The 22,333-nt window shown below is 44.6% G+C and overlaps 1 protein-coding gene across 2 annotated transcripts; it reads left to right on the forward strand.

Annotated features, from left to right (window-relative positions):
- Positions 1–4,261: 4,261 nt before the first annotated feature.
- On the forward strand, positions 4,262–22,189 carry LOC109875791 (very-long-chain enoyl-CoA reductase-like). 2 transcript variants are annotated; one of them, XM_031836412.1, is made up of 11 exons: positions 4,262–4,386; positions 4,514–4,565; positions 4,967–5,011; positions 8,068–8,175; positions 8,358–8,469; positions 9,399–9,504; positions 17,881–17,953; positions 18,103–18,146; positions 18,253–18,402; positions 18,531–18,576; positions 18,791–20,412. In XM_031836412.1, exons 1-11 carry the CDS (start codon positions 4,267–4,269, stop codon positions 18,916–18,918), a joined length of 984 nt encoding a protein of 327 aa, XP_031692272.1. In that variant the 5' UTR covers positions 4,262–4,266; the 3' UTR covers positions 18,919–20,412. The 2 variants fall into 2 exon arrangements, 1 of the variants encoding a protein (XP_031692272.1); XR_004211773.1 differs by having other exon boundaries at positions 4,268–4,386; positions 8,068–8,171; positions 8,355–8,469; positions 18,791–22,189.
- Positions 22,190–22,333: the final 144 nt, after the last annotated feature.

The following is a 22,333-nucleotide window of genomic DNA, read 5'->3' on the forward strand; positions in this document are numbered from 1 at the left end:
GGATACGAGACTAAGAGATGAGATAATTGTTGTCGTAGACAGAGGGTCGGCTGCATGATGAGATTCTGGATACGAGACTAAGAGATGAGATAATTGTTGTCGTAGACAGAGGGTCGGCTGCATGATGAGATTCTGGATACGAGACTAAGAGATGAGATAATTGTTGTCGTAGACAGAGGGTCGGCTGCATGATGAGATTCTGGATACGAGACTAAGAGATGAGATAATTGTTGTCGTAGACAGAGGGTCGGCTGCATGATGAGATTCTGGATACGAGACTAAGAGATGAGATAATTGTTGTCGTAGACAGAGGGTCGGCTGCATGATGAGATTCTGGATACGAGACTAAGAGATGAGATAATTGTTGTCGTAGACAGAGGGTCGGCTGCATGATGAGATTCTGGATACGAGACTAAGAGATGAGATAATTGTTGTCGTAGACAGAGGGTCGGCTGCATGATGAGATTCTGGATACGAGACTAAGAGATGAGATAATTGTTGCCGTGACAGAGGGTCGGCTGCATGATGAGATTCTGGATACGAGACTAAGAGATGAGATAATTGTTGTCGTAGACAGAGGGTCGGCTGCATGATGAGATTCTGGATACGAGACTAAGAGATGAGATAATTGTTGTCGTAGACAGAGGGTCGGCTGCATGATGAGATTCTGGATACGAGACTAAGAGATGAGATAATTGTTGCCGTAGACAGAGGGTCGGCTGCATGATGAGATTCTGGTTACGAGACTAAGAGATGAGATAATTGTTGTCGTAGACAGAGGGTCGGCTGCATGATGAGATTCTGGATACGAGACTAAGAGATGAGATAATTGTTGTCGTAGACAGAGGGTCGGCTGCATGATGAGATTCTGGATACGAGACTAAGAGATGAGATAATTGTTGTCGTAGACAGAGGGTCGGCTGCATGATGAGATTCTGGATACGAGACTAAGAGATGAGATAATTGTTGTCGTAGACAGAGGGTCGGCTGCATGATGAGATTCTGGATACGAGACTAAGAGATGAGATAATTGTTGTCGTAGACAGAGGGTCGGCTGCATGATGAGATTCTGGATACGAGACTAAGAGATGAGATAATTGTTGTCGTAGACAGAGGGTCGGCTGCATGATGAGATTCTGGATACGAGACTAAGAGATGAGATAATTGTTGCCGTGACAGAGGGTCGGCTGCATGATGAGATTCTGGATACGAGACTAAGAGATGAGATAATTGTTGTCGTAGACAGAGGGTCGGCTGCATGATGAGATTCTGGATACGAGACTAAGAGATGAGATAATTGTTGTCGTAGACAGAGGGTCGGCTGCATGATGAGATTCTGGATACGAGACTAAGAGATGAGATAATTGTTGCAGTGACAGAGGGTCGGCTGCATGATGAGATTCTGGATACGAGACTAAGAGATGAGATAATTGTTGCCGTGACAGAGGGTCGGCTGCATGATGAGATTCTGGATACGAGACTAAGAGATGAGATAATTGTTGCCGTGACAGAGGGTTGGCTGCATGATGAGATTCTGGATACGAGACTAAGAGATGAGATAATTGTTGTCGTAGACAGAGGGTCGGCTGCATGATGAGATTCTGGATACGAGACTAAGAGATGAGATAATTGTTGTCGTAGACAGAGGGTCGGCTGCATGATGAGATTCTGGATACGAGACTAAGAGATGAGATAATTGTTGTCGTAGACAGAGGGTCGGCTGCATGATGAGATTCTGGATACGAGACTAAGAGATGAGATAATTGTTGCAGTGACAGAGGGTCGGCTGCATGATGAGATTCTGGATACGAGACTAAGAGATGAGATAATTGTTGCCGTGACAGAGGGTCGGCTGCATGATGAGATTCTGGATACGAGACTAAGAGATGAGATAATTGTTGCCGTGACAGAGGGTTGGCTGCATGATGAGATTCTGGATACGAGACTAAGAGATGAGATAATTGTTAGTTTAAGCAAATCAAATCAAATCAAATCAAAATTTATTTATATAGCCCTTCGTACATCAGCTGATATCTCAAAGTGCTGTACAGAAACCCAGCCTAAAACCCCAAACAGCAAGCAATGCAGGTGGAGAAGCACCTGCAGCACTGATTATGTCACTAGCATATTAAGACCCTCAATATGTATTGGAAAGGAGTGTTTTCAGCTCATCACTTGGGCACTTTTACCACCCTGTGATTTTACCCATCATTTATTTCCTCTGTAGCCTACTTTTCCAAGACGTACTGGGAGGATCAAACAAAATGGCATCACGTGACTGCAAATTTACTGCGACATGATAGTTGTTTTTATCAACAATTAAATGAAGGAAAAAAAACAAATATTTGCCCCTGCCATTTTGTCGAATGATCTATTAACCGACAACAACAAAAAATTATCCACCACTCTCGAATGTATTTTATTCTGTCGACATTTAGGAAAGCTTACCAACATTTAGGGGTTTCCATCAGACCTGTCATTAGTTATTTATCCGAGATGTAGGCCTATTTTACTTGTATAAAAATGGTTGGATGGAAACATGGTTAAGGTGACAAATTATTATGTACGGGATCGGGGTCGTTTGATGTGTAAATAAAACAGTATTCATATATTCATGAATTGAATTCATCACTGCCAGTGTTTAAGCTTAGAGCACTGAAGCATCTTTAGCTAAAAACACTCAGAATCATCAGTGGATCTGTCAGTCACGATTTAGTGTGTGTTGCTGGGAAAGCCTTGTCCATCACTCATCGTTACTTTGTGTATTTACGACAGTGGAGGAGAGGCTAGAGTGGCTATAGGGGGATGCCTGTGAAGGCTAGGGCAGATAGGGAGAGCACGGAAAGCAACTGAGTGCTTTTATCGATTATTCCTCCTGATTGGAAAAAGAGCTGATTTACAACAACAGCCGTTGTCTGGCCAGGGGAGCGGACGGACGGCATGGCACGTACTATTGTCTTCAAGTCAAATGCCCTTCCCGTATGGTCAGTTATTATAGGTTTTGACATTACAACTATCCTTTGTATGTTTGTAGATTAGCAGTTACTCTCCCTCCTTCTCTCTCTCCCCCTCCATCTCGCTCTCCGTGATCCATAAGCAGAGCCTTGTGTCCCCTAGAGAGGAGAGAGACATCTCTGATAATTAGATTTACAAGGACACCATGACACTGAGACACTGTTTTAAATGACAACACACTGGTGACACCCCTGACACTCCTCTCCTACCACACAGTCAGCAAGACAAAACCAAGATGGTGACACCCCTGACACTCCTCTCCTACCACACAGTCAGCAGGACAAAACAAAGATGGTGACACCCCTGACACACCTCTCCTACCACACAGTCAGCAGGATAAACAATGCATTTTGGGTAGGCAGAAAAAAAAAACTCCTGACATGCGCCTGTGATTCAGAGAAGTGTCGCCACACCAGGTGGTTATGTCCTAGCCTCTCTAATGCAATACCAACATCCTAGCACTGCATCATATCACAGGCAAACAGTGGTGAGGAAGGAATCGACTCATTATCCGTCCTTCGTGAGCCTCTCTCTCTATTTCTCTCCCCCCGGTTCTTTTCTTAAGCTGTGCATACAGCGTATCCATTAGAGGGTTATTTTACACTATAGAGTTAGAGGCATTTAGATACGCCAGCTCGGCTGAGCTCCGCACTACAGACGGACCACTGAGTGCTTCTCAGGGCAGCCGCCGAAGACAGCTCCTTCTGTGATGTAAATCAACACCTGAATAAAAGGCTAATTAAGATGGAGGGGGGGGGGGGGTGATCTGAACCTCCCCTAGACCAACATGTTCCTTTATGACTTGAAGCTGTTCGCAAAAACAAAAAATAAAAAAGTCACCCTTCTTAAAAGGAAGTATAAAGTTTTTATTTCTTGTGGTCATGTGACACTGTACTGTAGGTTAAGACAGGCTAGGACTCGAGGCTATACAATACATATCTTGTACGAACAGAAGACGGATGGAGGGCATCAAAAGGTTGAAAACCTCCGTGGCAACGATGAAGGTATGATTTAACACTAAGAGTGGACAAAAGCCTGGTGTAGGTTGTGTAATGCTTAGAAAAGCCGCTGAGAATTCTGGGATGAACGTTCTTCTGGGGAGTGAGACTGACTTAGGCTGGAATGGGAACGTGTCGTGATGATGAGTCAGCGGACAGGGCATAATACTATCAACAAATTATCACACAGCTTTTCCACGAGCGTATTCTCTCTCTCTCTCTCTCTGACAGAAAGCAAACTGAAATCTAGAACATGCTGGCTGGGTTCGAGGCTGTCACTACGGCTGCAATACAGAAACTAACCAGGTGCTTTCTCCTACAGGTGGAGGTTCTAGATGGCAGGACCAGGCAACAGCTGTGTTTTCTAGATAAGGTACAGCATTGTATATCCAAACCCCCATCACAATATGGATTTACTCCAAAGTTCAATGATTCTGATTGAGTTTGAATTTCTCTAGTCGATATTCTTGCGTATTGACGTACGTGTTCTATATTTGCAGGTGGAGCCCCACGTTACAATAGGAGACATCAAGAGACTTTTTCACAAGTCATGTAAGTATTGATTTGTCATTAGTAATTATCCTATAATTGATCAACCGGTCATGATAGAATGTCTAGTAACAATAACTTCATAAAAGGTAACAGCTATGGCCTAATTAAAATATATCGGCTGTACAGTATGGATCAACTTGATCAATTCGATTATAAATGAGAGCTAGTTTGATGAATGCAATAATCTAAAATATCACATCAGATTAAAAAAAACATGGTTCAGTGTGTGTAGTCAAGGAAACCATGAAATACAGCCACAGACCGAGCACACGTCTAGAGATCCTGGAACTGTTGGTGGCAATGAGACTACAGCTGAAGTCTACTCCGTTGTGAGGAACTACTACTATAGACCTGAAACTAAACTCTGTGTGTGTGTGTGTGTCTGCGTGTGTGTGCGTCAGATCAACAGTTGTATCCAGCCAGACAGGACCTCAAGCTCGACCCCAGTAAGTGAATAATGTGTTTAGACTACTGGTACTGTTAGTCTAAATGTTTCTGAAGTGTATTTTTTGTTATTGTTGATGTTTATTGTCACCTATTTCAGCCACACGCGTTGCTGACAGGTGTATAAAGTCGAGCACACAGCCGTGCAATCTCCATAGACAAACATTGGCAGTAGATGGGCCTTACTGGGTTTGGCGAATGCCTGGAAAACCCTACCTGCCCCAATGCATAGAGCCAACTGCACATTTTGGTGGAAGAGGAAATGGTCTGGGGCTGTTTTTCATGGTTTGGGCTAGGCCCCTTAGTTCCATTGAAGGGAAATCTTAACTCTACAACATACAAAGACATTCTAGACGATTCTGTGCTTCCAACTTTGTGGCAACAGTTTGGGGAAGGCCCTTCCCTGTTTCAGCATGACAATGCACCAGTGCACAAAGCGAGGTCCATACAGAAATGGTTTGTCGAGTTTGGTGTGGAATAACTTGACTGGCCTGCACAGAGCACTGACCTCAACCTCATCGAATTCCTTTGGCCTAATCCCCGCTGCAATGTTCCAACTTGTAGTGGAATGTCTTCCCATAAGAGAGGAGGCTGTTGTAGTAGTAAAACGGAGGGGACCAACTCCATATTAATGCCCATGATTTTGGAACGAGATGTTTGACGAGCATCATTTGTCTCTATCAACTCCATATTCATCATCTCCATCATTAACGTGAACGTGAACATACTACGAATGTTTTGTAGTAAAGAACATGTTTTCTAACATCATCCACCAATTAGAAAGCACTGCCTTCTCATAATTGGCTAAAATCACACGATGTACACCGATGATGTCATTGGAAACACGTTTCTTCCTCTGTTTTGTTTACAAGAGAACATAGAAACGTTCACAGGTTGTTGATGTTGGGGTGGATAATAATACATGTAAAAAATGTCCCGATAAGTGCCTTGATCAAGGGCACATTGACACGTGTTTCACCTTGTCGGCACAGGTATTCGAACCAGTGGTTACTGGCCAGATGCTCTAACCTCTGGCTACCTGCCACCCCACTTGCTGGGACGGCAGGGTAACCTAGTGGTTAGAGTGTTGGACTAGTAACCGGAAGGTTGCAAACTGACAAGGTACAAATCTGTCGTTGTTCCACTGTTCCTAGGCCGTCATTGAAAATAAGAATTTGTTCTTTAACTGACTTGCCTAGTTAAATAAAGGTCAAATAAAAAATAATTGCTAGAGTGTTGAGTTAATCAGCTTTACATCCTCATTTATTTTGAATCGTTTGATTGCATTGGAATACTTTCAATATTTAAGACTATATAATGTACGAAGTTCACAAGCTAAACAACATAATGTAGTTTACAACCTCCCTTCTCACCTCATTTGCTCACATTGTATATAAACTTGTTTATACTGTATTATTGACTGTATGTTTGTTTTACTCCATGTGTAACTCTGTGTCGTTGTATCTGTCGAACTGCTTTGCTTTATCTTGGCCAGGTCGCAGGTGTAAATGAGAACTTGTTCTCAACTTGCCTACCTGGTTAAATAAAGGTAAAATAAAAAAATAAAAAAAATACAAATGTGAGATGATTGGGTTGTTGTTTTTACCCCTTTTTTTTCTCCCCAATTTCACGGTTTCCAATTGGTAGTTACAGTCTGAGTCTCATCGTTGCAACTACCATACAGACTCGGGAGAGGCGAAGGTCAAGAACCGTGCGTCCTCCGAAACACAACCCATCCAAGCCGGCACTGCTTCTTGACACAATGCCCACTTACCCCGGCAGCCAACCGCACCAATGTGTCAGAGGAAACACCGTACACCTGGCGACCGTGTCAGCTTGCACTGCGCCCAGCCCGCCACAGGAGTCGCTAGTGAGCGATGGGACAAGGATGGGATGCAGGCCAAACCTTCCCCTAACCCAGATGACGCTGGGCCAATTGTGTGCCCGCCCCATGGGTCTCCCAGTCATGGCCAGCTGCGACAGAGCCTGGACTGGAACCCAGAATATCTAGTGGCACAGCTAACACCGCTGCCCCACTCGAGAGGCCCAGCATGTGCACTCTTAAAGACATGCTCCAGTACTTTGGCAACTAAGAAAAGTATTTTTTAAACCTCACGCTTTGAGCTGAATGTGTCAAAGTTCAAAGTGCAATTCGAGTTCTAGCCAATGAGCTTTTCCATTTAAGTCATTTAGCAGACACTCTTATCCGGAGAGACCTACAGAAGCAATTAGGGAGAAGTGCCTTACTCAAGGACACATCGACAGATTTTTCACCTTTCGGTTATTGGCCCAACGCTCTTAACAGCTAGGCTACCTGCCACCGCATTTGAGTGACAGCTAGCAAGAGGTCTGAGCAGCTTTAGGCCTAACGGCTCACACAGCAGAGACAGAGAGATGGTGCACATATCTGTACATATGTGACATAGTATGCATTTTTCAGGGACCTTGGCTATCGAGTGCTACTTTCAGAAACTACTGGCTAAAAATAATACAAAAGTAGCGGAGAATCTCTTTAATATAGCTTGTTACTTGAAGCGGAAAGGCAATCTCATTTAGCTGAAACTAAATGGGTCAATATCTACCCCGTTGAGCTTACACTAAAAATTACTTTCAATTATTCCTCCACAGAAGCAGGTTAGGAGGTCACCTTGAGCTTATAGGACAAGAGGACAGGAAACATTGATTGGTTCAAAGGAAAAAATCCATGTTAAGAAGTCTTACAATCCTTGCAAGCCCCGCCCTTTTTCCTCCAAACATAACGATGGTCATTATGGCCAAACAGTTCTATTTTTGTTTCATCAGACCAGAGAACATTTCTCCCAGAAGTACAATCTTTGTCCCCATGTGCAGTTGCAAACCGTAGTCTGGCTTTTTTTGTTGTGGTTTTGGAGCAGTGGCTTCTTCCTTGCTGAGTGGCCTTTCAGGTTATGTCGATATATTTTACATGGAAGATGAATTCATTGGTCTGTTAGAATAGGAACAATAGAAAACCAATAGAAAACCAAACTCTGCATTTTATTTTCACATCTTGTTTTTTTTTTTTTTATATATTTTTCAGAAGGAAAATCACTTAAGGACGATGATGTATTACAAAACCTACCAGTTGGGACCACAACAACCATGTATTTTAGGGACCTGGGTCCACAGATCGGGTGGACAATGGTAAGAGCCTATGACATACAGTACTATCGATTCAAACTGCAGGGCCCCCCCGTTTGGACTCTTATGGACGTTAACATTTGATAAGAGCCTCTTCTTTCAGGTATCGAGTTCAGGGTTCATGTTAATTTGACATGTGTAATGAATACATCGGACATCTTACACACCCTCTTCCGCTGTTGGCAGGTGTTTTGGCGGAGTACATTGGCCCCCTGTTTATCTACCTTCTGTTCTATTTCCGAGTTCCCTATATCTACTCACAGCAGGATGCCTTCACCTCCAGCTCCAACTCAGTGGTCACGTAAGTCAGTCTCTAATACACCCAATAACATACTGATTGGCTTCAGATGAGATCCAATCTAACATTAATCTGTCTCTTTCTTTCCCTCCATCCAATGTCCCCTTCTCTCGTCCTCACTTTTTCTATCTCCCCCCCCACTCTCTCTCTCCCCACCTCTCTCTCTCTCGCTCCCCACCTCTCTCTCTCTCGCTCCCCACCTCTCTCTCTCTCTCTCGCTCCCCACCTCTCTCTCTCTCGCTCCCCACCTCTCTCTCTCTCTCTCTCTCTCGCTCCCCACCTCTCTCTCCTCCACCTCTCTCTCCCCAACCTCTCTCTCTCACAATACATTGCTCTCTCCCCCCACCTCTCTCTCTCCCCCCACCTCGCTGTCTCTCTCTCCCTCTCCCCACCTCTGTCTCTCTCCCCCTCCTCTCTCTCTCTCCCGCCACCTTTCTCTCTCCCAACCTCTCTCTCTCTCCCCTTCTCTCTCTCTCTCCCCCCACCTCGTTGTCTCTCTCCCTCTCCCCACCTGTCTCTCTCTCCCTCTCCCCATCTCTGTCTCTCTCCCCTACCTCTCTCTCTCACTCCCCACCTCTCTCCCCCACCTCTCTCTCCCCCACCTCTCTCTCACTCTCTCTCTCCCAATACATCTCTCTCTCCCCCCTCCTCTCTCTCTCCCCCCACCTTTCTCTCTCCCCACCTCTCTCTCGCTGTCTCTCGTTGCTCTCCCTCTCTCCCCCACCTCTCTCTCTCCCCGCCTCTCACTCTCTCTCTCCCCACCTCGTTGTCTCTCTCTCCCTCTCCCCACCTCTGTCTCTCCCCCCTCCTCTCTCTCTCCCCCCACCTCTCTCTCTCTCTCTCCCCACCTCTCTCTCTCTCTCTCCCCACCTCTCTCTCTCTCCCCACCTCTCTCTCTCTCGTCTCTCTCTCTCTCTCTCTCTCTCCTTCAGACTAGCCTGTGCCTGTCACACCTGCCACTACATCAAGAGATTGATTGAGACCGTCTTTGTGCACCGGTTCTCCCATGGCACCGTGCCTCTCAGGACTACAGTCAGGGTACGGACTTCCTCTGCTCCAACGTGGGCTACTTTACTTCGAAGCCATGTATTTTACAGTATCACTAACGTACTTTACAGTGCTACTTTAAATCTGTGTCATAATTTACAGTACAGTGCCTTGCGAAAGTATTCAGCCCCCTTGAACTTTGCGACCTTTTGCCACATTTCAGGCTTCGAACATAAAGACATATAACTGTATTTTTTTGTGAAGAATCAACAACAAGTGGGACACAATCATGAAGTGGAATGACATTTATTGGATATTTCAAACTTTGTATATGGACAATGACAACCACTGCTCCTCACATTCTCAATACAAAACATACAGTCACCTTCTGTCTTTGTCCTAGCAAAGGTTTTTAATACACTGCTACTACTGCAGTACTATCTGCAGTATTATCTGCAGTATTATCTACAGTATTATCTGCAGTACTATCTGCAGTACTACCTGCAGTATTATCTGCAGTATTATCTGCAGTACTATCTGCAGTATTATCTGCAGTACTATCTGCAGTACTATCTGCAGTATTATCTGCAGTACTATCTGCAGTATTATCTGCAGTACTATCTGCAGTACTATCTGCAGTAATATCTGCAGTATTATCTGCAGTACTATCTGCAGTATTATCTGCAGTACTATCTGCAGTACTATCTGCAGTATTATCTACAGTATTATCTGCAGTACTATCTGCAGTACATCTGGATCTCATTCAAAATATTTATTTGTACAATATATTGGCCTCCCGATTGGCACAGCGGTCTAAGGGCACTGCATCTCAGTGCTTGAGGCGTCACTACAGACACCCTGGTTTGAATCCAGGCTGTATCACAACCGGCCGTTGATTGAGAGTCCCATAGAACGCTGCACAATTGGCCCAGCATCGTCCGGGTTTTGGCCCGGTGTAGGCCGTCATTGTAAAATAAGAATTTGTTCTTAACTGACTTGCCCAGTTAAATAAAGGTTAGAAACACTACCAAATTGACAGTGTGATTTACTGGTGTTTCCCTCTCTTTCTGTCAGAGCTGTGTGTATTACTGGTGTCTCCCTCTGGTTCTGTCAGAGCTGTGTGTATTACTGGTGTTTCCCTCTCTGTCAGAGCTGTGTGTATTACTGGTGTTTCCCTCTCTGTCAGAGCTGTGTGTATTACTGGTGTTTCCCTCTCTGTCAGAGCTGTGTGTATTACTGGTGTTTCCCTCTCTGTCAGAGCTGTGTGTATTACTGGTGTTTCTCTCTCTGTCAGAGCTGTGTGTATTACTGGTGTTTCCCTCTCTGTCAGAGCTGTGTGTATTACTGGTGTTTCTCTCTCTGTCAGAGCTGTGTGTATTACTGGTGTTTCTCTCTCTGTCAGAGCTGTGTGTATTACTGGTGTCTCCCTCTCTGTCAGAGCTGTGTGTATTACTGGTGTTTCTCTCTCTGTCAGAGCTGTGTGTATTACTGGTGTTTCTCTCTCTGTCAGAGCTGTGTGTATTACTGGTGTTTCCCTCTCTGTCAGAGCTGTGTGTATTACTGGTGTTTCCCTCTCTGTCAGAGCTGTGTGTATTACTGGTGTCTCCCTCTGGTTCTGTCAGAGCTGTGTGTATTACTGGTGTTTCCCTCTCTGTCAGAGCTGTGTGTATTACTGGTGTTTCCCTCTCTGTCAGAGCTGTGTGTATTACTGGTGTTTCCCTCTCTGTCAGAGCTGTGTGTATTACTGGTGTTTCCCTCTCTGTCAGAGCTGTGTGTATTACTGGTGTTTCCCTCTCTGTCAGAGCTGTGTGTATTACTGGTGTTTCTCTCTCTGTCAGAGCTGTGTGTATTACTGGTGTTTCTCTCTCTGTCAGAGCTGTGTGTATTACTGGTGTCTCCCTCTCTGTCAGAGCTGTGTGTATTACTGGTGTTTCTCTCTCTGTCAGAGCTGTGTGTATTACTGGTGTTTCTCTCTCTGTCAGAGCTGTGTGTATTACTGGTGTTTCCCTCTCTGTCAGAGCTGTGTGTATTACTGGTGTTTCCCTCTCTGTCAGAGCTGTGTGTATTACTGGTGTTTCCCTCTCTGTCAGAGCTGTGTGTATTACTGGTGTTTCCCTCTCTTTCTGTCAGAGCTGTGTGTATTACTGGTGTTTCCCTCTCTGTCAGAGCTGTGTGTATTACTGGTGTCTCCCTCTCTCTCTGTCAGAGCTGTGTGTATTACTGGTGTTTCCTTCTCTGTCAGAGCTGTGTGTATTACTGGTGTTTCTCTCTCTGTCAGAGCTGTGTGTATTACTGGTGTTTCCCTCTCTGTCAGAGCTGTGTGTATTACTGGTGTTTCCTTCTCTGTCAGAGCTGTGTGTATTACTGGTGTTTCTCTCTCTGTCAGAGCTGTGTGTATTACTGGTGTTTCCCTCTCTGTCAGAGCTGTGTGTATTACTGGTGTTTCCCTCTCTGTCAGAGCTGTGTGTATTACTGGTGTTTCTCTCTCTCTCTGTCAGAGCTGTGTGTATTACTGGTGTCTCCCTCTCTGTCAGAGCTGTGTGTATTACTGGTGTTTCCCTCTCTGTCAGAGCTGTGTGTATTACTGGTGTTTCCCTCTCTGTCAGAGCTGTGTGTATTACTGGTGTTTCTCTCTCTGTCAGAGCTGTGTGTATTACTGGTGTTTCCCTCTCTGTCAGAGCTGTGTGTATTACTGGTGTTTCTCTCTCTGTCAGAGCTGTGTGTATTACTGGTGTTTCCCTCTCTGTCAGAGCTGTGTGTATTACTGGTGTTTCTCTCTCTGTCAGAGCTGTGTGTATTACTGGTGTTTCTCTCTCTGTCAGAGCTGTGTGTATTACTGGTGTTTCCCTCTCTGTCAGAGCTGTGTGTATTACTGGTGTTTCTCTCTCTGTCAGAGCTGTGTGTATTACTGGTGTTTCTCTCTCTGTCAGAGCTGTGTGTATTACTGGTGTTTCCCTCTCTGTCAGAGCTGTGTGTATTACTGGTGTTTCCCTCTCTGTCAGAGCTGTGTGTATTACTGGTGTTTCTCTCTCTGTCAGAGCTGTGTGTATTACTGGTGTCTCCCTCTCTCTCTGTCAGAGCTGTGTGTATTACTGGTGTTTCCCTCTCTGTCAGAGCTGTGTGTATTACTGGTGTTTCCCTCTCTGTCAGAGCTGTGTGTATTACTGGTGTTTCTCTCTCTGTCAGAGCTGTGTGTATTACTGGTGTTTCCCTCTCTGTCAGAGCTGTGTGTATTACTGGTGTTTCTCTCTCTGTCAGAGCTGTGTGTATTACTGGTGTTTCTCTCTCTGTCAGAGCTGTGTGTATTACTGGTGTTTCTCTCTCTGTCAGAGCTGTGTGTATTACTGGTGTCTCCCTCTCTGTCAGAGCTGTGTGTATTACTGGTGTTTCTCTCTCTGTCAGAGCTGTGTGTATTACTGGTGTTTCTCTCTCTGTCAGAGCTGTGTGTATTACTGGTGTTTCCCTCTCTGTCAGAGCTGTGTGTATTACTGGTGTTTCCCTCTCTGTCAGAGCTGTGTGTATTACTGGTGTCTCCCTCTGGTTCTGTCAGAGCTGTGTGTATTACTGGTGTTTCCCTCTCTGTCAGAGCTGTGTGTATTACTGGTGTTTCCCTCTCTGTCAGAGCTGTGTGTATTACTGGTGTTTCCCTCTCTGTCAGAGCTGTGTGTATTACTGGTGTTTCCCTCTCTGTCAGAGCTGTGTGTATTACTGGTGTTTCCCTCTCTGTCAGAGCTGTGTGTATTACTGGTGTTTCTCTCTCTGTCAGAGCTGTGTGTATTACTGGTGTTTCTCTCTCTGTCAGAGCTGTGTGTATTACTGGTGTCTCCCTCTCTGTCAGAGCTGTGTGTATTACTGGTGTTTCTCTCTCTGTCAGAGCTGTGTGTATTACTGGTGTTTCTCTCTCTGTCAGAGCTGTGTGTATTACTGGTGTTTCCCTCTCTGTCAGAGCTGTGTGTATTACTGGTGTTTCCCTCTCTGTCAGAGCTGTGTGTATTACTGGTGTTTCCCTCTCTGTCAGAGCTGTGTGTATTACTGGTGTTTCCCTCTCTTTCTGTCAGAGCTGTGTGTATTACTGGTGTTTCCCTCTCTGTCAGAGCTGTGTGTATTACTGGTGTCTCCCTCTCTCTCTGTCAGAGCTGTGTGTATTACTGGTGTTTCCTTCTCTGTCAGAGCTGTGTGTATTACTGGTGTTTCTCTCTCTGTCAGAGCTGTGTGTATTACTGGTGTTTCCCTCTCTGTCAGAGCTGTGTGTATTACTGGTGTTTCCTTCTCTGTCAGAGCTGTGTGTATTACTGGTGTTTCTCTCTCTGTCAGAGCTGTGTGTATTACTGGTGTTTCCCTCTCTGTCAGAGCTGTGTGTATTACTGGTGTTTCCCTCTCTGTCAGAGCTGTGTGTATTACTGGTGTTTCTCTCTCTCTCTGTCAGAGCTGTGTGTATTACTGGTGTCTCCCTCTCTGTCAGAGCTGTGTGTATTACTGGTGTTTCCCTCTCTGTCAGAGCTGTGTGTATTACTGGTGTTTCCCTCTCTGTCAGAGCTGTGTGTATTACTGGTGTTTCTCTCTCTGTCAGAGCTGTGTGTATTACTGGTGTTTCCCTCTCTGTCAGAGCTGTGTGTATTACTGGTGTTTCTCTCTCTGTCAGAGCTGTGTGTATTACTGGTGTTTACCTCTCTGTCAGAGCTGTGTGTATTACTGGTGTTTCTCTCTCTGTCAGAGCTGTGTGTATTACTGGTGTTTCTCTCTCTGTCAGAGCTGTGGTGTATTACTGGTGTTTCCCTCTCTGTCAGAGCTGTGTGTATTACTGGTGTTTCTCTCTCTGTCAGAGCTGTGTGTATTACTGGTGTTTCTCTCTCTGTCAGAGCTGTGTGTATTACTGGTGTTTCCCTCTCTGTCAGAGCTGTGTGTATTACTGGTGTTTCCCTCTCTGTCAGAGCTGTGTGTATTACTGGTGTTTCTCTCTCTGTCAGAGCTGTGTGTATTACTGGTGTCTCCCTCTCTCTCTGTCAGAGCTGTGTGTATTACTGGTGTTTCCCTCTCTGTCAGAGCTGTGTGTATTACTGGTGTTTCCCTCTCTGTCAGAGCTGTGTGTATTACTGGTGTTTCTCTCTCTGTCAGAGCTGTGTGTATTACTGGTGTTTCCCTCTCTGTCAGAGCTGTGTGTATTACTGGTGTTTCTCTCTCTGTCAGAGCTGTGTGTATTACTGGTGTTTCTCTCTCTGTCAGAGCTGTGTGTATTACTGGTGTCTCCCTCTCTGTCAGAGCTGTGTGTATTACTGGTGTTTCTCTCTCTGTCAGAGCTGTGTGTATTACTGGTGTTTCTCTCTCTGTCAGAGCTGTGTGTATTACTGGTGTTTCCCTCTCTGTCAGAGCTGTGTGTATTACTGGTGTTTCCCTCTCTGTCAGAGCTGTGTGTATTACTGGTGTCTCCCTCTGGTTCTGTCAGAGCTGTGTGTATTACTGGTGTTTCCCTCTCTGTCAGAGCTGTGTGTATTACTGGTGTTTCCCTCTCTGTCAGAGCTGTGTGTATTACTGGTGTTTCCCTCTCTGTCAGAGCTGTGTGTATTACTGGTGTTTCCCTCTCTGTCAGAGCTGTGTGTATTACTGGTGTTTCTCTCTCTGTCAGAGCTGTGTGTATTACTGGTGTCTCCCTCTCTCTCTGTCAGAGCTGTGTGTATTACTGGTGTTTCCCTCTCTGTCAGAGCTGTGTGTATTACTGGTGTTTCCCTCTCTGTCAGAGCTGTGTGTATTACTGGTGTTTCTCTCTCTGTCAGAGCTGTGTGTATTACTGGTGTTTCCCTCTCTGTCAGAGCTGTGTGTATTACTGGTGTTTCTCTCTCTGTCAGAGCTGTGTGTATTACTGGTGTTTCTCTCTCTGTCAGAGCTGTGTGTATTACTGGTGTTTCTCTCTCTGTCAGAGCTGTGTGTATTACTGGTGTCTCCCTCTCTGTCAGAGCTGTGTGTATTACTGGTGTTTCTCTCTCTGTCAGAGCTGTGTGTATTACTGGTGTTTCTCTCTCTGTCAGAGCTGTGTGTATTACTGGTGTTTCCCTCTCTGTCAGAGCTGTGTGTATTACTGGTGTTTCCCTCTCTGTCAGAGCTGTGTGTATTACTGGTGTCTCCCTCTGGTTCTGTCAGAGCTGTGTGTATTACTGGTGTTTCCCTCTCTGTCAGAGCTGTGTGTATTACTGGTGTTTCCCTCTCTGTCAGAGCTGTGTGTATTACTGGTGTTTCCCTCTCTGTCAGAGCTGTGTGTATTACTGGTGTTTCCCTCTCTGTCAGAGCTGTGTGTATTACTGGTGTTTCCCTCTCTGTCAGAGCTGTGTGTATTACTGGTGTTTCTCTCTCTGTCAGAGCTGTGTGTATTACTGGTGTTTCTCTCTCTGTCAGAGCTGTGTGTATTACTGGTGTCTCCCTCTCTGTCAGAGCTGTGTGTATTACTGGTGTTTCTCTCTCTGTCAGAGCTGTGTGTATTACTGGTGTTTCTCTCTCTGTCAGAGCTGTGTGTATTACTGGTGTTTCCCTCTCTGTCAGAGCTGTGTGTATTACTGGTGTTTCCCTCTCTGTCAGAGCTGTGTGTATTACTGGTGTTTCCCTCTCTGTCAGAGCTGTGTGTATTACTGGTGTTTCCCTCTCTTTCTGTCAGAGCTGTGTGTATTACTGGTGTTTCCCTCTCTGTCAGAGCTGTGTGTATTACTGGTGTCTCCCTCTCTCTCTGTCAGAGCTGTGTGTATTACTGGTGTTTCCTTCTCTGTCAGAGCTGTGTGTATTACTGGTGTTTCTCTCTCTGTCAGAGCTGTGTGTATTACTGGTGTTTCCCTCTCTGTCAGAGCTGTGTGTATTACTGGTGTTTCCTTCTCTGTCAGAGCTGTGTGTATTACTGGTGTTTCTCTCTCTGTCAGAGCTGTGTGTATTACTGGTGTTTCCCTCTCTGTCAGAGCTGTGTGTATTACTGGTGTTTCCCTCTCTGTCAGAGCTGTGTGTATTACTGGTGTTTCTCTCTCTCTCTGTCAGAGCTGTGTGTATTACTGGTGTCTCCCTCTCTGTCAGAGCTGTGTGTATTACTGGTGTTTCCCTCTCTGTCAGAGCTGTGTGTATTACTGGTGTTTCCCTCTCTGTCAGAGCTGTGTGTATTACTGGTGTTTCTCTCTCTGTCAGAGCTGTGTGTATTACTGGTGTTTCCCTCTCTGTCAGAGCTGTGTGTATTACTGGTGTTTCTCTCTCTGTCAGAGCTGTGTGTATTACTGGTGTTTACCTCTCTGTCAGAGCTGTGTGTATTACTGGTGTTTCTCTCTCTGTCAGAGCTGTGTGTATTACTGGTGTTTCTCTCTCTGTCAGAGCTGTGTGTATTACTGGTGTTTCCCTCTCTGTCAGAGCTGTGTGTATTACTGGTGTTTCTCTCTCTGTCAGAGCTGTGTGTATTACTGGTGTTTCTCTCTCTGTCAGAGCTGTGTGTATTACTGGTGTTTCCCTCTCTGTCAGAGCTGTGTGTATTACTGGTGTTTCCCTCTCTGTCAGAGCTGTGTGTATTACTGGTGTTTCTCTCTCTGTCAGAGCTGTGTGTATTACTGGTGTCTCCCTCTCTCTCTGTCAGAGCTGTGTGTATTACTGGTGTTTCCCTCTCTGTCAGAGCTGTGTGTATTACTGGTGTTTCCCTCTCTGTCAGAGCTGTGTGTATTACTGGTGTTTCTCTCTCTGTCAGAGCTGTGTGTATTACTGGTGTTTCCCTCTCTGTCAGAGCTGTGTGTATTACTGGTGTTTCTCTCTCTGTCAGAGCTGTGTGTATTACTGGTGTTTCTCTCTCTGTCAGAGCTGTGTGTATTACTGGTGTCTCCCTCTCTGTCAGAGCTGTGTGTATTACTGGTGTTTCTCTCTCTGTCAGAGCTGTGTGTATTACTGGTGTTTCTCTCTCTGTCAGAGCTGTGTGTATTACTGGTGTTTCCCTCTCTGTCAGAGCTGTGTGTATTACTGGTGTTTCCCTCTCTGTCAGAGCTGTGTGTATTACTGGTGTCTCCCTCTGGTTCTGTCAGAGCTGTGTGTATTACTGGTGTTTCCCTCTCTGTCAGAGCTGTGTGTATTACTGGTGTTTCCCTCTCTGTCAGAGCTGTGTGTATTACTGGTGTTTCCCTCTCTGTCAGAGCTGTGTGTATTACTGGTGTTTCCCTCTCTGTCAGAGCTGTGTGTATTACTGGTGTTTCTCTCTCTGTCAGAGCTGTGTGTATTACTGGTGTCTCCCTCTCTCTCTGTCAGAGCTGTGTGTATTACTGGTGTTTCCCTCTCTGTCAGAGCTGTGTGTATTACTGGTGTTTCCCTCTCTGTCAGAGCTGTGTGTATTACTGGTGTTTCCCTCTCTGTCAGAGCTGTGTGTATTACTGGTGTTTCTCTCTCTGTCAGAGCTGTGTGTATTACTGGTGTTTCTCTCTCTGTCAGAGCTGTGTGTATTACTGGACCTTCTCTGCGTGGTTGGCCTTCTACATCAACCATCCGCTGTACACGCCTCCATGTAAGTCCTCTATCATTCAAACCGACCACTCAGTGCCTCAACAAGACATACAGCCCCCTCCTCAACTCTTCATAAGCAGGTATATCTGAATAATATCACTTCTCTCAACCAGACATCCAGCTAACCAAATGGTTTATGTCTCTCCACAGCGTATGGGGACATGCAGGTGAACTACGCACTGGCTATATTTGTGGTGTGTATTGGTTGACAAAACACCCGATGAGGGTGATGAACACGAGAAATGATTATTACAGATGACTTTGAGGTGTGTTAAACAGGATGTTGTGTTTTGACTGCAGCTTTGTGAGGCTGGTAATTTCTCCATTCACGTGGCCCTCAATAACCTCAAGGCAGAAGGTGGGCCCAAGTGCAGAAAGTTCCCTCGCCCGACGAAGAACCCATTCACATGGCTCTTCTTCCTCGTGTCTTGCCCCAATTATACCTACGAGGTAAGGATGAAGGCTATGAACCATATAAATAGATCCTGTTTCTATGGCTACAACATGTTGTGACTTAATGGTTATGGTTTCTGAAATGATCAATGGTGTTACAGGTTATGGGTATTTCTTTCATCTAGGTAGGAGCCTGGGCAAGTTTCTCTGTCATGACCCAGTGTCTTCCAGGTCAGTTGACTCAGATCCTATTTTATACATTTTTATGAATTTCAGGTTTATTTCCCATATTTAATGAATATTTTGGCACTTTTACTCACGCATTTATATTTCCACTACTCGTGTGTGTGTGTGTGTGTGTGTGTGTGTGTGTGTGTGTGTGTGTGTGTGTGTTGCACTGAGCTGCCACTAAGGTACAATCTGTTTTGGATCTGTCTCTCCACAGTGGCCTTGTTCACCTTCTTTGGTTTGATCCAGATGACCATCTGGGCCAATGGGAAGCATAAAGCCTACACCAGGGAGTTTAAGGACTACCCACACCTGCGCATGCCAATTATCCCACTCCTCCTCTGACCACACGAGAAAACGTTTACCATTCTGCCTGGGGAGTATTAGAGGCATCAACCTGCCCGGAAACGCTTTTGGAGATTGGTGGGTTAATGTATATCTCACAAAGCACGAAGACCCCATTGGCTGTTCCTTCATCTAGCGTCATGGCAATGATCTGTGATCTTTTCAACAACTATCAAGGACAGAATTCACAGAAAGTGTTGTGTCATCACTGTTGTGGATTGTGTATTGATTATGTTCAATTCAATCTTTGAGACGCAGCTATATTGATAGTTATTTAATTGATTTATTTAACCGATCAGGATGATTGATTGACTGTTACAATGCAGCTACTGAAGGATCAGGTGCTGTTGGTATTCTTCGTCTTCAGACGGTGGAAATCACCCTAAATTATTAAGTTATGAATAATACGATTGGAGTTACAGTCTTTATAATCTACCATATTATTTTGTAATAAGTTATTGTGCATTTCCTAGAAGAAAAGAGTTTGTAACTTGCTACGATATACCCGTTTAGGAAGTCCTCTTGTAACAACATTTGTTATGGCTGAAGTGTATCAGGGCTATTTTCAGTTTACAGAGTAAGTAGAGAAGGGAAATGGAATCGTTTAACTAAGAAGTGATCTAGAAGCAATGAAGAAATGGAATCGTTTAACTAAGAAGTGATCTAGAAGCAATGAAGAAATGGAATCGTTTAACTAAGAAGTGATCTAGAAGCAACGAAGAAATGGAATCGTTTAACTAAGAAGTGATCTAGAAGCAATGAAGAAATGGAATCGTTTAACTAAGAAGTGATCTAGAAGCAATGAAGAAATGGAATCGTTTAACTAAGAAGTGATCTAGAAGCAATGAAGAAATGGAATCGTTTAACTAAGAAGTGATCTAGAAGCAACGAAGAAATGGAACTTTAGCAGATGTTCTAAATTAGATTATTTTCCACCTCTACATATGTTTGAAAGTAACAAAACGACCTGATGATTTTAACTTTGGGAGAAAGTTGAGGCTGATTTAGTTATGCATTACTTATCTATCGTTCAAACTAACTACAATCCGTCCAGTTCTCAGGTGTTACTAGATGTAAGGGGCACTGTTGCATCCTGTACAAATTCTAGACAAACTAAATTATAGACAAACTAATTTTTTCGACAAACTTGTTTTGTATACAAAGTGTACATATGAAATAAATAATTGTGATCATTTAAAAAGACAAGTATTTTATCTTAAAGAACAGTCGTGCATATTTCTCAAATAATCAATCATTGTTACAGAAAATATTTAGTTGAAATTACTATCTCAGACAATTCAATAATCTCTCGTTTGCAAACAAATCAGTTATCAGGCAAATGAATAAAACTGCAAAATAGTATGCAGAGAATAAAGCTTCATGTTTAAACAGTACACATAGGCTTAAAAAATTGCATCATCATTTAAATATGATATATATCATATATCAATAGCAACAATTTGTATTTTTATTGTACCTTTATTTAACTAGGCAAGGCAGTTAAGAACACATTTTTATTTTCAATGACGGCCTAGGAACAGTGGGTTAACTGCCTGTTCAGGGGCAGAACGACAGATTTGTACCTTGTCAGCTCGGGGGTTTGAACTTGCAACTGGCTGACCGGTTCCGGTGTGATCGTCGGTGCCAGGCTGACTGGTTCCGGTGTGATCGTCGGTGCCAGGCTGACTGGTTCCGGTGTGATCGTCGGTGCCAGGCTGACCGGTTCCGTTGTGATCGTCGGTGCCAGGCTGACCGGTTCCGGTGTGATCGTCGGTGCCAGGCTGACCGGTTCCGGTGTGATCGTCGGTGCCAGGCTGACCGGTTCCGGTGTGATCGTCGGTGCCAGGCTGACCGGTTCCAGGACCTCAGAAACGTCCGGCCTCCTTGGCTTTTGACACATGACAGTGTTTAGGGCAGGAGTACTCAACCCTACGAGATCCGGAGCCTGCTGGTTTTCTGTTCTACCTGGTAATGAATTGTCCCCAGGTCTAAATCAGTCCCTGATTAGAGAGGGAACAATGACACAATGCAGTGGAACTGATGTCCCAGGTCTAAATCAGTCCCTGATTAGAGAGGGAACAATGAAACAATGCAGTAGAACTGATGTCCCAGGTCTAAATCAGTCCCCAATTAGAGAGGGAACAATGAAACAATGCAGTAGAACTGGTGTCCCAGGTCTAAATCAGTCCCTGATTAGAGAGGGAACAATGACACAATGCAGTAGAACTGATGTCCCAGGTCTAAATCAGTCCCTGATTAGAGAGGGAACAATGAAACAATGCAGTAGAACTGATGTCCCAGGTCTAAATCAGTCCCTGATTAGAGAGGGAACAATGAAACAATGCAGTAGAACTGGTGTCCCAGGTCTAAATCAGTCCCTGATTAGAGAGGGAACAATGAAACAATGCAGTAGAACTGGTGTCCCAGGTCTAAATCAGTCCCTGATTAGAGAGGGAACAATGAAACAATGCAGTAGAACTGGTGTCCCAGGTCTAAATCAGTCCCTGATTAGAGAGGGAACAATGACACAATGCAGTGGAACTGGTTTCCAGATCCAGAGTTGAGTTTGAGGGGTGTAGAGTTTACTTGGAAATGGTGTGCGACAAACAAAACACATCCAGTCAGGGGTACTGCTCTGTTTCAGCTGTCGTGGGCAGTCTAGCTGTTTGGAAAAGCAGGTACTGCTCTGTTTCAGCTGTCGTGGGCAGCCTAGCTGTTTGGAGAACGAGGTACTGCTCTGTTTCAGCTGTCGTGGGCAGTCTAGCTGTTTGGAGAACGAGGTACTGCTCTGTTTCAGCTGTCGTGGGCAGTCTAGCTGTTTGGAGAACGAGGTACTGCTCTGTTTCAGCTGTCGTGGGCAGCCTAGCTGTTTGTAAAAGCAGGTACTGCTCTGTTTCACCAGAGAATAAACACCTTATGTTCTTCACAGAATTAAGAGCGAAAATGTACGCTTGTTCAGCTTTGACCCTTTGAAATGACACTGATACACAGCTGACATGTAAGAATGTGGGTGAGGCAGGAGTCAATTTGCTAAGGAGACAGAATACAACAGCTTCAATTCTGGCTGTATTTACTGTGCATAATACTAGATGACACTATTAGGAATTAAGTGGGTATTTGTTAATAATGGAAGGATAATCAGATACTTAACCACATGCTCTTCACGGTGCAAATGTCCCCCTTCTGAATTGCTTATAGTTTATTCATATTTATTTGTATTGTTTCTTTAAGTTTATAGAGTTCTGAGGTGTTTGTCAATAAACATAAATCAGTAAAGAACATAAAATATATGTCCATTAATTTCTGGTTAGTAATTATCTCATGAGCCAAATTCTCTTGCTTGCTAGCTAGATTTTCAATAACAAAGTTGAGCGAGAGAAACAAGGTGAGCTTTTATCTAATAGCAGTCACTACA

This window comes from Oncorhynchus kisutch, linkage group LG11 (assembly GCF_002021735.2).
Source record: "Oncorhynchus kisutch isolate 150728-3 linkage group LG11, Okis_V2, whole genome shotgun sequence".
In the NCBI taxonomy this organism is placed as follows: Eukaryota; Metazoa; Chordata; class Actinopteri; order Salmoniformes; family Salmonidae; genus Oncorhynchus; species Oncorhynchus kisutch.